The sequence below is a fragment of the Chanos chanos genome, chromosome 7 (genome assembly GCF_902362185.1).
Source record: "Chanos chanos chromosome 7, fChaCha1.1, whole genome shotgun sequence".
In the NCBI taxonomy this organism is placed as follows: Eukaryota; Metazoa; Chordata; class Actinopteri; order Gonorynchiformes; family Chanidae; genus Chanos; species Chanos chanos.
This window is the reverse complement of record NC_044501.1, coordinates 36,920,540-36,936,364: the sequence shown is the minus strand read 5'-3', so window position 1 is coordinate 36,936,364 and position 15,825 is coordinate 36,920,540. Positions and strand designations below refer to the sequence as shown.

The window sequence follows — 15,825 nt, the reverse complement described above, 5'->3', positions numbered from 1 at the left end:
ACACAGGCTCGCTCTCTCTGTCATCAGCACATACAATTTAATAATTTAAGACAATGAGATGAGTAGATAACACACACACACACACACACACTTGCATTCATTAACATGCAGTACTTAATTATGCACAGCAAGGAGGTGGATCTTCTACACACACAAACTCTCTCATCACATAATGTCATGCATAGTGTTCTCTGTCTGTGTACACACACACACACACACACACAAAAACAAACAAAACCTCTCTTCTCGCAAACTACCTTTTGATGTATGGCAGTGAAGTTAGTACAGTCTCTCAGTGCCTAATGATGTATGGAACTAGGGTAGGGCTGCACACACAAACTCACACTATCTCACACTACCTAATAATAAACCTGCTCTAGATCAGCACAAACATACATACACACACACACACACACGCGCGCGCAAGCACACACACGCATTTAATAATGTATGGCCCCATGAAGAATTCCCCAGCAAACCAAAATACCTGCCGCAGTGAGGGCAATACTATATACACGCACATACAAACACCAGCGCCTCCTAAAAAAAAAAACTCACAAAGGCAAGTCACGAAGCAAGTGTTACAGGACACAAACGCACACACACACGCACGCGCACACACACTGTCTCTCAAGTCGTTCAGCGGTGAGGTGAGGCTATTTTACAAGGGCACGGGGAGACTGTTATCTGTGGAGGAGAGACGTTTGGAGGACGTCTGCGGTTGCCTCCTCGCTTAGCAGACGGAGACGCTGCGCTGGCCAGAGAGGACGGTGATAAAGTGCTGATCGGAAGGGTTTGCCGCGAGTTCCTCGGCCCGTGCGCGTGGGTGCGCGCGCGCGCGCGTGCGTTTGTTGAGATGCTTATGAGTCACCCCCGCCGATGTCCCAGATACTGAATGCAGAATTTGCTTTAGTGACGCCATGGGGATTGCATGTCATCAAGAGGAGGAGGAGGAGTAAGAGGAGGAGTGAGGAGGGGATGAGAAGTAGTGGCAAGGAAACTGCTGACAGCGGAGTGACAGAGGACTTAGTATAACTTTCAGGATGAGACGAAGGGAGGGAGGGAGAGACAGACAGAGAGAGAGAGAGAAAGAGAAAGAGAGGGGAGCCTGGGTGGAATTTTAATCGGCAGGTCGGTGTGCAGTCTCCCTTGGACTCTAATGGGGTCAGAGTGTTGACAAATTGGTTAACCTCGTACCAGCATTACCTCTGCTCCTTAAAATTACTCCAGCTCTCATTGACCTGAGCTCCTGCAGAAGCCGCCGTGTGACAGGTTAACAGGGCATTACTAGGCCGGGACAGAGAAAGCGTACTTGGTTAAGACATGTTCTTGTGTACGTGTGTCTGTGTATGTGTGGGTCAAGATAATAGCAGTCTGATGGTGCTTGACAAGACTGTGTGTGTGTGTGTGTGTGTGTGTGTGTGTGTGCGTCCGCGCACACTGTTGGACCGCCTAAGGGGCTGGGACTTAGACTGGAGACTTTCAGATAAAAGTGTTTGTGTTTCTGAGATAAATAACCTTCCACTGATAATTTTCATTAACGAGCCCTTCCCCTGTCTGCAGAGAGAAACGCCCACGCTCGCGTGTGCACGCAGACACACACACACACACACACACTAGATTGGTGTTGGAAGAAAATTCAGTTGCTATTAGTGTGAAAAGCACTGAAGTGTAAAGAAAAGAGAGAAAAGAAAAAGTCAGTTGACTTTTGTCATCTGTTCCTTTGTCAGTAGTGTTCAGCTTTCAGCTTCAACTGGAAATGTCACAGCCTTTTACACGGACGCAGAGGGAATTTGGTTTACGTGGAATAATTAAACTCAGACTTACACATGGCATTGATACGTGGATACCACTCATTATTATTACAGCTGTTGTTATTGTTGTTATTAGCTTCTTTTGCGGTGTGGGACAGCGAGATTTAAGTGTGATTACTCGAGCATTCTCTCCGTGTGTCGAATGCTGGCATTCAGCTCCTTTTTTTTTTTTTTTTTTTTTTTTTTAATATCCCTTCCTCTTTTTAAATGTGTTCTGTGCGCTCTGAGCAAGGCCATGTTTGCATAATGGACCCAGTGTTTGAGTGATGTGAGCTCTCTCAGGTAATAATTACCTTTCATAAAACAGACTTTTAGCATGCTCCCCCGATGGCCCTCCCTCCCTCCCTCAGGCAGGAATGCCAAACCTCTCCTCACAAACGAATAACTCTCTCGGCCCGTAATCAATATCGGCACGCGGGAGACGGAGAATAACTGCACGGGAGAGAAAACAGTGAGTCACCTACTACAATTGCATCGTTGACGTACCGTTTTTTTTTTCTCTCTCTCTCTCTCTCCCCTTCCATTCGCCACCTGTCGTAGCAATGCCAAATCTGGACACCCACTCGCTATTACCTGCAATTTTCCCCGCCTGTCAGGTCCATCTCTACTAAAAGGAGCCGTCGCCCCCCTTTTCGCTTTCTTGTTATTGATTGCAACCATCGTCGTTCTCCGCATGTAACGGTTCCCGCTAATTCGAGAACGAATTCTTGAAGATTCGAACTCCCTCCTCCACGCTGGGGCCGTTGGTTTTCGTGAGTCGTACGTATGCAGGTCCGCGTGCGCGTGATGGTAGACGATGGTAAACGAGTCCATTTACTTCATACCTCTACTACACTTGAGCTTTTTTTTTTTTTTTTTTTTTTGGAGCAACCAGTTTGACCTTTTAAGGCTGTTCTCCCTCTTTCTCCCTAACTCTCATCTGCTCGTGGACAAAAAGCCGCATCACATCTCTCACAGGACTCCGACTGAGCCAAATGTTTCTGTTAATACTCAAGGACCTCTTTATGTACTCACTCACTCACTTAGGTTTTTTTTTTTTTCTCACTGGCTTTATTTTTACCAGCGTTATATCAGGACCGTATCCATAGAAACCTGGGAACGTGCTCAGATTGACTGCCTGAGTGAGTGAGTGAGCGAGCGAGTTGTGTCTGAGAGAGGGAACGAACGAGGAGGAGTATTCACATTAACTCTGCATCACAAGCTCTTTTTCTACATACCCCCCCCACCGTCAACGCCTAAAGGGCATACCTACACACACACACACACACACACACACACACACACACAGAGAAACCAGGCCTGCGCCGGCTGCTCGCCGCCGTTCCGCGGAAGACTGGCTCCCGTGAATTATGAACGAACTCGCACTTTGTCGCCGCCGCGGTTCGTTCACGCATTAATTATTTGCCGAGGAGAACGTTCTAGGTCTTTTCAGAGCTATCAATCTGTTTTTTATCAATCTGTAACACAGCGTGTGTGTGTGTGTGTGTGTGTGTGTGTGTGTGTGTTCTTGGGGGGGGGGGGGGGGGCTTGTTGAAGAAGCTCACTTCAAGCGTGAAAGACTGGATATGAATGTGCCTGGTCTTCTGAATATCTCAGACATATTGATCTCTTCTACAGAACTGAACGTTTCTGTCGCGGCCCGGCCCTCCCAGCTAGCTTAAACATTATCTTTTTAGGATGTTTCCACTGGTATTTGCAGTTTGGGATTGGCAGCTTCTCCTCTCAGAGAGCTCTATCCTGCTTTAGGGTTGTGTTCCAGTCCTAATCTTTTACATCTGGGTTTCTAAAAAAAAAAAATTGTCCCCAGAGCCTTGGTCGGCTGAATCAGTGTTTTTTTGCATTTCTGTTGTAAGACTGGAACCTAAAGTCTGCGTGCGTGGTTACTCTTCAGGATCGTCGATTGGGATGCTCTCATTTAAGACATTTCCTTATTTTTTGCTGGCGTTTTGAACCACTCATCTTTTGCTTTAAAGTTGAAGAGAATCAAAAGCTACCAAGGCGAATAGAATTAAAAGCTACCAAGTGATCACTGTCGTCCGTTGCTTGCGAGCCAAAGCCTCGTGAAAGGCCGTGTTCTGGAACCTTGTAACAAATGGATGTTTGAGTTCTCTGAGACCCCATCATATTGATGTGGCGTTAGGGCTACTGAAGGCCCCCGTAAGCTTCTCAAAGGTCAGAGATCAACGTTCACTTCTGCAAGAGCAGCGTTTTTCTTTTGAATGCGCAACGTAAGCTTCACATGTAGCTGACCAACCCTCACCGTATAGAAGGACTTTTGCAGAACTCAAGGTATCGAACAGTTTTTGTGCCTCGGGATGTTTGTTTCCCCACCAGAAACTCAAAGAAATCTAGAAATCTAAGCAGTCGAAAAACTTTTCATCCGTGAATACTCTCACTATAGGCAGAAAGCAACTGTTTCCAACATCACTCTTCTAGCATCCACTGCACCAAACGTACCTTCCCCAATCGCAACGCTGGTCTCAGTTTCTCCTGACTTGAACTTAAGCGGGCTTTGAAAACTCACTTTTCTCGACACACAAGAACGGCTACGCGGGTACACGTCGGGTTTCCGAGCGTGTACGGCGAATGACTTGTTCCTCTTTTGCGGAGGTGTACGTGCAGCGTCAACAAGAAAAGAATCAGACGGCTTTCCGCTCCCGCTCCCTGATCTTAAAAAGAAAATTCTCTTCTCTGTCGGCGCTCCCACGTCCTCACCGTTAACGGCTGATTAGATTAGCTCTTGGAAAGATTGTGGAGATGAGTGGCGTGGGGGGGGGGCTGCTAGCACTGGAACGCGTGAAACGGGGAGGACGCGCCAAAGCGAAGCGTTTTCTTTCGTGTGCCGTCGCCATGTTTGTTCACACCGTCTTGCTGGGGCCAGATTCACGTCGTTTCGTCTTCCGACGGCCCGGCGTGAATTCCCTCCCCTTTGTTTGGACTCCCCCGGGAACGTATGGCTCCGTCGTGTCAGAACAGAACGGGAGGCTTTTTCCGGGAATTCCCTGTCTACCATTCCAGTTCTAGGCGGGAGATCGGAGAAGAGAAATGGGGGCAGTAGATAAGCCCGCTTTACTGAGAGAGCGTAGAATTGTCTGGTCTTGAAAACAGTTCCAGACTGTACCACTTCAGCACCAGTATTATGAAAGGGAATTTCCTTTGTGTCATCAGTGGCGTGTGGTCATATTCTAAGATTAAAAAGCATGGCAGATTCCATTGTAATGCTCATGTAAGAGCTCTTTAATCTCTGTACTCAGTTGCTTGCTTTTTCCCCCCTCTCTCTACCCTGTAGCGTTTTATCCAGTACCTGGCGTCAAGAAATACCCTTTTCAACCTGAACAACTTCCTGGATAAAGGGGCATTGCAAGGTATGTGAGTGTAGAGGGACACAGTTCATATTATGTGAAACAATAACATAGACATACTTCAGATCTAGCGACTTAGCAGATTCTCTCTCATTCTTTCTCTTTTTCTCTATGATCCAATCATCCATCCATCTGTCCTCTGCTTTCTGCTTCACTATCCCTTTTTCTTTCTCTCTCTCTCTCTCTCTCTCTCTCTCTCTCTCTGTCTATCGGTCCCTCTCTTCCTGGCCTCTCCTTCTCTCTCAGGCTACGACATGTCAACCTTCATCAGACGCTACAGTAGGTATCTGAACGAGAAGGCTCTCTCCTATAGGCTGGTGGCAGTGGACTTCACCAAGATGAAGAGAGGGTAAGAGAAAGGCTTTGTCATTTGTCATTTGTCACCAAGGCAACCCCCCACGACACTTAGACAGAACAGACTTAAGCGGGGTGTCCTTAAACCAGCCATCAAAACCAGCGTAGCGCTCCAGTAATTAAACTGCATATTAACGCTGACCAAGCAGCAGATAATTTGACATTTGTGATTAAGATTATTGATTTAAGTATCGACAGGGAGGTTGCGGTTCTGGAAGGTGTAGAGTAAAACAGCGTCTCAGAACTCTTGATTAATGGACAGCGTTCTAGAACTCGGAACGTCAAGATTTAAATACTGTCCGCGCGCACGCTCCACAGGATCGACGGAGTGATGCGAACCATGAACACCGAGAAGCTGATTAAAACGCTCCCTATTATTCAGAACCAGCTGGATGCTCTACTCGACTTCCAGGTACTGTGTGTGTATGTGTATGTGTGTGTGTGTTTACATTCTGTCCTCCTTTGTGTTTTTTTTTTTTATTTGTCTGTGTTTTGTCTGCACAGTCTCAAGCAACCAACCCGTCTGCTCTTGTCTCTGGATGTGTGTGTGTGTGTGCGTGCGCGTGTGTGTGTGGTGTGTGTTTGTGTGTATCCAGGCCAACCCCAATGAGCTGACTAACGGCGTTATCAACGCCGCCTTCATGCTGCTCTTCAAAGACTCCATCCGCCTGTTCGCTGCCTACAATGAGGGAGTTATAAACCTGCTGGGTAAGACTGCTCCCTCTTCTCACCCTCAAAGAGAGAGAGACAGGGAGAGAGAGAGAGAGAGAGAGACTGCTGAAAAGGCAAGCAGCTAACGCCAGCCGCGCCCACAGACTTCGCTCACAGTTAGAACGACTCCATCAAAGCCGGAGTGAGAAGATGGGGAGTGGGAAAGAAAAACACCCTGTAACAGTACTGTAGCATCTCCGTGTTGTCTGAGAAGTCAGCGGGCTTTCACGCCCCCCCCCCCCCCCACCCCTTCCATGCCCACCCACCCCCCCCCCCCCTTCTCTTTGTTGTATTAGAGTTTAATCGTTGTGGATAAGAGGCTGTGCTAAGCGAGTGATACGTCAAAGTGACAGGCTGAAGTGAAGAATCTGAGCGCGCTTTTAGAAACGAGGGCCGCGTCGCTCGCCCACACGTTTATGTAGCACAATCCTAACAGAGCTCTGAAAAGCGCCCCCCCCCCGCACCAACCTTCCCCCGTGTGTGTTTTGACAGTGTGTGATGGGTAATTGCAGAGTCTATGTCTGTTCAGATTTCCCAGCTTCCCCTAATGGCTTTTTCTCTCCCCCCCCCCCCTACTTTTTTTTCTTTTTCTCTTTTACAGAGAAATACTTTGACATGAAGAAAAACCAGTGCAAAGACGCCCTTGACATTTACAAGAAGTTTCTGTCCAGGATGACCAAGCTGTCTGAGTTTCTCAAAGTGGCTGAGGTAGAGTCATCTCTCTCTCTGTCTCTCCGTCTCTCTCTATCTCTCTCTCTCTCTCTCTCTCTCTCTCTATCTCTCTATCTCTCCGTCTCTCTCTCTCTCTCTCTCTCTGTCCCGAGAATAGATTTCTCAGTCCGTCAGAGCGGGTTTCAGAATCTAGGGTTCTGCCCGCAGGATACCCGTGTCCCTCAGTTTCTGAGCCGGTTTACTCTCCAGTCACTGGTTTATTCTTGAGCCGGCTCAAGATGTGACCCTCACATTCACACACGCACACGCCCACCCACACACCCCACTCAGCGCCGCCGCCCGAGTATGTGTTTACACACCACCTCAGACTGCTCGGGATCTCCATGGCTTTGATAACGATCCCCTGGTCTTTAGAGAGAGAGAGTTTTAGCGGGACACTTCAGAACGGGGGCTCCTCGTCCCGCCGTGTGGGGTCGCCAGGCCCGGCCGTTCCCGCTGCGTGTTTGCACAGCCGGAGCACTCAAAGTGTCAGAGCACCGCAGTGTCTGTCCTCCAGTCCCAAAAATAAACCCAAGAGCAGAGCGGCCAGTGGGGATGGGGGTGGTGTGTGTACTTGTAGAGTCCTGGCTGTTCTCCTCTTTCTCCCTCTCTCTCTCTCTCTCTCCCTCTCTCCCTCCCTCTCTCTCTCTCTCTCTCTCTCTCTCTCTCTCTCTCTCCCCCTCGCACTCCCTCTCTCTCTCCCTCTCTCTCTCCCTCTCTCTCTCCCTCTCTCTCTCCCTCTCTCCCTCCCTCGCTCTCTCTCTCTCACTCCCTCGCACTCGCGCTCTCTTTCTCTCTCTCTCTCTCTCTCTCTCTCTCTCTCTCCCCCTCTCTCCCGGACAGTGATGGATCCCAGTAACATACCTCTCTCTCTATTCCCTCAGTTTTCATAATGCTCTGCTCTGCTCGTCCCAGTCCATTCTCAGTCTTATGTAATCTGGCTTAGCATCTTGATAGCACTTACAGACTGTTGGCCCTTCTTATTTTGAAATTTCCTGAAATGAAAAAAAAGAACAAAAAGGGGGAGGGGGGTTTGTTCTTTTTTTTTTTGGTTTTTGAAATTCTCAGCTTCTTCGGGAAACTGTCACAAAGGACACGGTTTGAAATTGAAATTAGAGTCTGGAAAGAGTGTCTGTTTTTTATCATTATTCTCACTGTTTCCCATCACTCACTTTAAAAAGGGCCGTCATTAAAATGCAATTTGGACTTTTTAAGATTTTTTTTTTCTTTTAATTGTTTTGAATCTCACCACATCAGTCTCCTGAAAAAAAACTCTTCACCAGTCTCGAGTCTCTGTTTTAACGTCCAAAACCATTGTCCATTGCGTTTCTGATGTCTGAGCATGCCAAACCCGTGTTCCTTTTTTTTGTGTTTTTCATTTTACAGCCACTGCATGAAGTAATGATCCTTTGTTATGTTTTTTTTTCTTTTCCCCTCGTTATTCTGTTTGTTTGTTTTTGTTTTTTTTTATTTTGTGATACAGCAAGTTGGAATTGATCAGGGTGACATCCCAGATCTAACTCAGGTCAGTGTACATTTCATCTCCAATGCCCTCTCTCTCTCTCTCTCTTTCTCTTTCTGCCTCTCCCTGATGTTACTCCATCATTTCTCCATCACTCTTTCACATGATGCTCATTGTATTTCATCCACCCCCCCCCCCTCCTCTCTCTCTCTCTCTCATTCTAACTTACTCCTTCTTCTTTTCCTTTTTTCTTGTTACACTTCCTCCTTTTTGGTCTGACCTTTACCTCTTTCCTCCATCTGTGCTCCTCACTAGGCGTGTCTCAGTTTTACATGTGCCCTTTGTCTCACAGTGTTTGAATGGGGTTTGGTCAGGCTGCCTCGAGTGTTCCTTTAAAGTGTTTTGGGGGGGGGCGTAAGACCAATTGATTGATTTTCGAGGTAGAACGGCGAGGTCAACTGCTTTTTTTAACAGGACACGGGCATCTCAACATTAACCAAAGCCTTTATTGTTCCTTACAGACGACTAGAGGACCTTACATTGTAGGTGACGTGGGTCACGCACGCGTCCCGCTTGCGCCGGAATGTTCTGTACCGCCAACAAACACTGCATATGCCTGGATGCAGATAGAGAGTGTTTATCCTAATCAAGTCTAAGCCCACGCTTGAGCTGCGCCCCCCCCCCCCCCCCGGCTCCTGAGTTTGCATGCCACGCGCATACGAGCGAACCTCGCTCTGACTGAGGGTTGACTCTGTGAATTGATGGCAAATGGAGAGTTTTGCCTGATGTGTGTCTCTTCCATCCATCTACTAATGCGAAAGAAAAAGTGTCCCACATGACGGATTTCTAGGGATTTAAATAATTCATGTAACCTTCCACTGGCCCCAGCATAGCCGCGCTAACTCCTGTGATGTCGTCTGGTTGGATGCTGCATGTTTGTGAGGCTGTTGGAGTGGAGCCATTAGGACAGGCCTTTTTTAAGCGCGGTGGGGGGGGGAGGGGGGTCGGGGTTGTTCTTTTCTTTTGTTTTCCTCTCTCCCTTTCCAAAAACAAAAAAAAAAAATGACCGCTTGACTCGTCGTCAAAACATCTGCCTTTTTTTTTTTTCCTCGGCCCGATTTTTTTTTTTTTTTTTTTTAATTATTTTTCTTTTTTCTTTTTCCTTTGTGTCCTTTTCAGTCCTGTCACTTTTCCAATATCTCTCCGCGTCCTAATTCCGCACGGCAGAGCGTCGGACTCCCCGGACTTCCCGAGCCGGCGTAGACGATGCAGACGTGGATTTGGCAGAGGCGCGAGACCCACAAGCCTTCCACCTCAGTCGCTCAAAAAAGCGCTCGTTAAATAACGGGGGCCGTTTCGCACGCGGCGGAAAATTAGCCGTCGGTTCCGCCAGGGCCTTTCACTTTAGCTTGTGCTAACACTGACACCGTTAGGAATGACACTACCCAGCTGTGTGTGGTTAGGGCCTGAAGAATGCGAAAATGGAGCAACAGCCAGACTTCATTGACGAGCTTTAAGGAGGAGAAAGAAAAAGGAGGGGGGGGGGGGGGAGAAAAGAAAGAATGAAAGGGAGAAGGCAGGAGGAGCGCGGAGCGCAGGGTCTTTTCTTATTGCGCCGCGTGGAACGCTAGTTTGCTCCCGAGGTGGTAGCGTTTAGAAGGGGCGTTTACTGTCAAATCTCGATCGCGCGTCGAGATTTGGAGTTTTCTCGCTCTCCAAGCGAAAGGAGCTGAATTTACTCATGACTTCACAGGCCTGTGTGTGTGTGTGTGTGTGTGTGTGTGTATGTTGGCATGAAGTCTGGTTCTTTAATGTGCATGTTACTCAACCTCTTCCCTCCTCCTCCTCCTCCTCCTCCTCTTTCTGTTCTCTCTCTCTCACTCTCTCTCTCTGTCTCCTTTTCCTCTTCTTCTCTGTTCTCAGTATCCGTTTCTCCCCCAAATCTGCCAAAGCTTGTTAATCTGATACTCCAGTGTGCTCAAGGCATGTAACCTCGATTATTTTTGGGGAGTGTCGCCTGCTGGATCTGGAACTGGTGTGTGTGTGTGTGGGTCTGTGTGCGTGTGTGTATAAAGAAATGAAAAGTTTCAGAAGTCATAGATTTTTTTTTCTTTTTTTTTTGATCGTGTGTGTGTGTGTGTGAGAGAGAGAGAGTGAGAAGCCTGTCTTGTGTATTCTCTGAACTTCATCTCTCCACTCCCCCCAGGCCCCCAGCAGTCTGCTGGAAGCCCTGGAGCAGCATCTGGCCTCTCTGGAAGGCAAGAAGACCAAGGAGTTCTCTGCCGACAGCAGGTACAGCACACATCACCCCACCCCCACACACACACACACAGTGTGGGATAAAACCTCACGCTGTCATCTGAAAGGACTGAGCCCGCCCTCACAGACAAATCCAACTGTAACCACCCCAGTACGGTTTCTCTTATGGCAGTGCCACACAACCAGCGGCGTATAGGCCCCGTCATATAACCCGCCGTTTTAAGTACAATTTTTTTTTACGATGTAATCCTGAGAGGAGCCTCCTTGCGAAATAACCGCTTTCGCGAGCGAATTCGAACAGATCCGTTCAGCACTTCACTCCCCCACAAAAAACGACAACACCACAAAAAAAATGCAACAGGCTTCTCACTCCTCATGTGTGTCCACCTCCACCCCCCCCCCCCCCCCCCCCCCCACCCACCCACCCACCCCTTCCTCGCTCACAGAGCTACCACCCTGTCGAAGGCCGTGTCCACCCTGTCCAACACGGGCATGTCCTTCAGCCGCGTGGACGAGAAGGAGAAGCAGCAGGCCCTGGAGGAGGAGCAGGCCAGGCTGCAGGCACTCAAGGTCAGTCAAAAGCAGAGCACACCCTGCCCTACCCACTGGAGCTCTTCCACCAAGGCCCCTGCTCAGCACGAGAGGATAATGGGTTTTGGTGTAGTACTTATAATGTAATCTCAGCCAGATGGGGTATCCGCACGTATGACTTTTTTTTTTTTCCTACGCCCCCCCCCCCAGCCTGTTTCTGTGGCCGAGTTTAATCGCCAATCGTTTCGTTTTCACCGAGTCAGTCTTCGTTGTCTTCACTCACAAACCCACGGCAGTCCTTCCAGAACATTCTCTGAAACGGGCCCCCCCCCCCCGACGTTTACGGCCGACTCTCGCCGTCGTTCCTCTGAGCCCGACTCGGCCCGTTTCATAAAAACCCATATGGCCGGCTGCGTTTCGGAGGCCGGGCCGGGGTCACGCGGATACGGCCGATTCCCTCGGGGGGCGGGGTTTAGAGCGGAGACTTTGCTGTAGCGTTAGCTGGCAGGGAACATCGTGTCCTCAGAGCACAGGTGTGCTGTTTACTCAGGACGCCCTGGTCCTGTCTCCGCCCCGCCTCAGGCAGCCGCAACGGGCTGAAGGGGTCAGCCAGACTGCTTTGGCCATGTCTGGAGGCTTTGTCATCCATATGGGACAAGCAGAATGGGAAACAGCAGCTGTAATAGTACAGAATACAACACACACACACACACACACACACGCTTCCTCTTTTTCTCTCTCTCACGCACACTGCCTCTGTCTCGCTCACATACAAGCGAGCACGCACGCACACACACACACACACACACACACAAACACACAGGGCTGGAAAGACAGTGTGTCAAGATAAAGATACTTCCTGCTGCTCTCTTACACACACGCACACGCACATGCACGCAGGCACACACACACTCTCTCTCTCTCTCTCTCTCTCTCTCTCTCTCTCTCTCTCTCTCTCTCCCTCTCTCCATCTCTCTCTCCCTCTCTCTTCCCTTCTGCCCTACATAGGTGCACAAACCTTGAGAACGATTATATTACTGCTAGAGATTACTGCCAAGTGTTTGTGCTGGCCAGAAATAAGATTTGTGTGTGATCATAGACTGATACTGGTTTATAGGAGCTTGTGTCTGTAAGCCACTGCAAATCATTTTAAGGCAGTTACTAGGTCTTGGCTGGTTATTTATGTGTTTGAGATTTGTTTATATATTTGTGTTAAATCTCTCCATTGGCACTGTGTTAGACATGAAGGCAGAGTAAAGGCCACAACACAGAACAGCTTACGCAGACCCGTGTATCTGTGGGAGCAGCCCGTACACCAGTTCTCCATGTCTAGTCCTGGTCAAAAACATCCCATACACAAGTTCTCTATATCTAATCCTGGTCAAAAGGAGACCTATCCTTATCAGGACTGTTTGACATCAAGTTCTGGTAAAGGTTGTTGGATGACTAAACCAGATCCTGACCACATTGCGATTGCCACATCAGAAGTCACATAATTCCGGAAGTCTCTCTCTCTCTCAAAAAAAAAAAGTCTCTCAAAATATCCTGTTGCAGGAGGAGGAAAGGGTGGCACGTGTGGTATTTCAGAAGCAGGGCGTTGAAGAAGAAACGACAGGCGTCTGCGTTTAGTCAGGGAGTCGGTCGTCCGGTCGGTTGACCGCCGCTCAGGGGCGTACGCTCTGCCGTCTGCCCCCTCAGAGTGACCCCAGAGCAGACTCTCCGCAGAGGAGCCATGGCCTCTCTGACCTCCGCTCCCCTTACGTAACCCAGCCCGGAAGGAGCCTGGAGCTCGGCCACACGCCCACGGGGCGGCCTCCCGAGAGCCGGGTAAAGACCCAGCTCAGAGAAGAGCCCCTCCGCAAGGGGCGGGCTTCCACACGAACGTCGACGTTCGTTTGCCAAAACCGCAAGATCTTTTCTCGACCAGGCTCCGCTCCGCTGCGGTCTTTGCAGTCAGAGCGTGTAGGATCCAGGTGTGCGAGGGCTCTAAAACCAACACAAGACTTTTTTTTTTTGTTTTTTGTCTCTCAGCTGTTTGACGCGTTACGTAATGTTTTTTCAGGCCTTTACGACGCAAGTCTACCGTGACTTCTGTTGATAAGGTCAAAGCAAAGCTTTCCTTTGAGGACCAAATTCCGTGTAATTACACACCCTTTGCTGTGCAGGTTACGAGAATTCTTTTTTTGCCATGTTTCAGAATGATGTAATCACATATGAGCTCTACCAGTACCTTTACTATGTTACTGCTGTGTAGATGCAGCTTGTATAGGTTTGTGACAAGGATAAGAAGCTGTTTATGACTACACACAAATATTTTGAACATCACACACCTTTCACAGACCAGTAACACGTTTGATAACCATAGACTTGTCCATGGAAGATATCTGTTGAGCTGACGTTGATATAGCTAATACGTTTTGCGCGGCCTGTGTTAAATAAAACCAGCATTCTAAACTAAACAGCTAGCAAGGATCCCACATGTTGCGTGTCTCTCTCTCTCTCTCTCTCTCTCTTTTTTTTCTTTTTTTTTTATTATTTTTGTACCAGTGTGCGTGTCTGCGCCATGTAAGGCGATAGTTAAAGAGCCTGAAAATAAAGTCGTTGTTGTCTTTTTTTTTTTCCTGCGCACAGGACCAGCGTCTGAAGGAGATCGGCATGCAGACTCCCTCCGCCTCGCCCAGCGCGCAGTCTGCGGGCAGCGCCAACAACCACAACGCTGGCATGGACCCCTTCGCCAACCCCGCCCACACCCCATCCACCAACAGGTTTTTATCAGTCCGCAGCACCGGTGTTTAACATCGCTGCGATTATTCTAACCGTCGCCGCCGCGGGCAGAGGAATTTTCCCCCGTGGTCTGTCCAGCGCGCCAAGCCTCGAGACCGCGCACGTGTAAAACATTTACAGAAATTTACCAAATAACCAACAAAAAAAAAAACAACAAAAAAGAAAATTTCATGGTTAAGAAAACAGAAGGCCGCCTCATGTACTGTGTTATTAAATATCTCTCCCGGCTGGTTCTGTCAAACACCTGGAAACACTCATCCAAAATCAACAACCGAAGGAAAAAAACGAAAAACAAAACAGAAACAGCCTTGCTTTTCGCTACTTAACACGTCTCTCTCTCCCTCTCTCTCTCTCCCTCCACCCCCAAACCCCCCATTTCCTTCTCTTTCTCAGCATGCCAAACCTCACCAGCGACCTGTTTGACCTCCAGCCAGCCTTCATTCCTGCTGTGCAGAGCACTCCCTCCATCTCCACAGCCAACAGTGCCTGGGGAGGTAAGGCCTCCTCTCACCTCCTCTCCCCAACCTCACACTCTCTCTTAACTCCGCAGCGCCGCGCCAGGCCCCGGCCCCGGCCCCTGGGTCCCCCCGCCCTCTCGCGGAGACCCGCGCTCAGACAAACGGCTCCGCACAAGGACGCTTCACAGTAGCGTTTCCTCAGTCACACACTTCGCTTTAATTAACTCTTCAGAAACGACTGGGAAACCATTTACAGAACCAGAGGGTGAAGACGGTTAATGGTTCAGCTATGATGTTCATATTCGAGCAATGTCCAAACTTTTTTTGGGGGGGGGGCTGGGGGGTGGAGTTCTCCTCAGTGGGGTTCTCATTCACTTGTCCATTTGCTTATAACACCCACATTTCCATCCATCCTTCCATTCATCCACTCTCATCCTGTGTACCTTCGCACAGTCGTGTCGGGGGAAAGCCAGACGCAAAGGGCTGCTCTTTAAGAGAGTTTCGCCGTGTGGTGTCTTTATGGAACCACGTGAAAGAGGCACCTGGCCTTTGTTTCCAGATCATTCTGTCAGCACTGAGATTAACATTGGAGTTTCTCACTGAAACCCCGTTTATGAATATGCTAAAAAAAAGTGTTTAATTCTCTACTGAAAGAATGTTGTGAGGGGTGTGCAGCTGTAGTGTGTGAGGTGTGTGTGTTTTTTTTTTTTCTCTTATCGTGTGTGTGTGTGTGGTTGCGGCAGGGAAGGTAAGTCTCACGGGCCGCGAGGGTTGGCGGAACCACAGGTCAGGGCCGGGTCAGACAGCGTTGGGTCAGGTACTGAACAGGTTCATCCCCAAGTACTGAACATTAGTGAAGACTGAGAGAACCAGACTCTGAATCCAGAACCGGTGCATGACAGCTCAAAGCGGCCGCGAGCAACCACACTCTATAAGCTTAACCAGCACCATGGGGAGGGACCAGAGACACAGAGAGAGAAAACCACACTCCATACGCTTAACCAGCACCATGGGGAGGGACCAGAGACACAGAGAGAGAAAAACATGAGATTGGATTTGAAACTTTTTTTTTTTGTAGATTTGTTTTGCAGTACCACATTCCACACCAGACAGTTACGCTTTAAGCTTCTCTTTTTTTTTTTTTTTACTGAAATTGGAAGAATCAATTTTAAAAAATGTCGAAGCGATAATATAAAATAAACGCAAGTTCAAAAAGAGAGAGAGAGAAGAGAGACAGACTGGCTGTCTGGAGGAGGGAGGGAGGGAGGGAGGGAGGGAGGGAGGGAGAGGTGGAACGGAACGAGGGAGATAAAGGATGGTGCAACTGAGGAGTAAGACGAAGTTTAAAAGGTGCAGAGCGGAGGACCAGACAAAAAAGA

The 15,825-nt window shown here is 48.8% G+C and overlaps 1 protein-coding gene across 3 annotated transcripts in view; it reads left to right on the top strand.

The window, feature by feature from the left end:
• The window catches only part of si:ch211-200p22.4 (phosphatidylinositol-binding clathrin assembly protein), a 34,740-nt gene that overhangs the window by 8,826 nt on the left and 10,089 nt on the right, over positions 1-15,825 (top strand). For all 3 annotated transcript variants that reach the window (XM_030779679.1, XM_030779681.1, XM_030779680.1), the window contains exons 3-12: positions 5,104-5,179; positions 5,423-5,525; positions 5,849-5,942; positions 6,127-6,238; positions 6,843-6,949; positions 8,436-8,477; positions 10,621-10,706; positions 11,120-11,243; positions 13,836-13,969; positions 14,382-14,482. In XM_030779679.1, the coding sequence (XP_030635539.1) occupies positions 5,104-5,179; positions 5,423-5,525; positions 5,849-5,942; positions 6,127-6,238; positions 6,843-6,949; positions 8,436-8,477; positions 10,621-10,706; positions 11,120-11,243; positions 13,836-13,969; positions 14,382-14,482 (979 nt within the window). The remainder of the gene's footprint in view (positions 1-5,103; positions 5,180-5,422; positions 5,526-5,848; positions 5,943-6,126; positions 6,239-6,842; positions 6,950-8,435; positions 8,478-10,620; positions 10,707-11,119; positions 11,244-13,835; positions 13,970-14,381; positions 14,483-15,825) is intronic.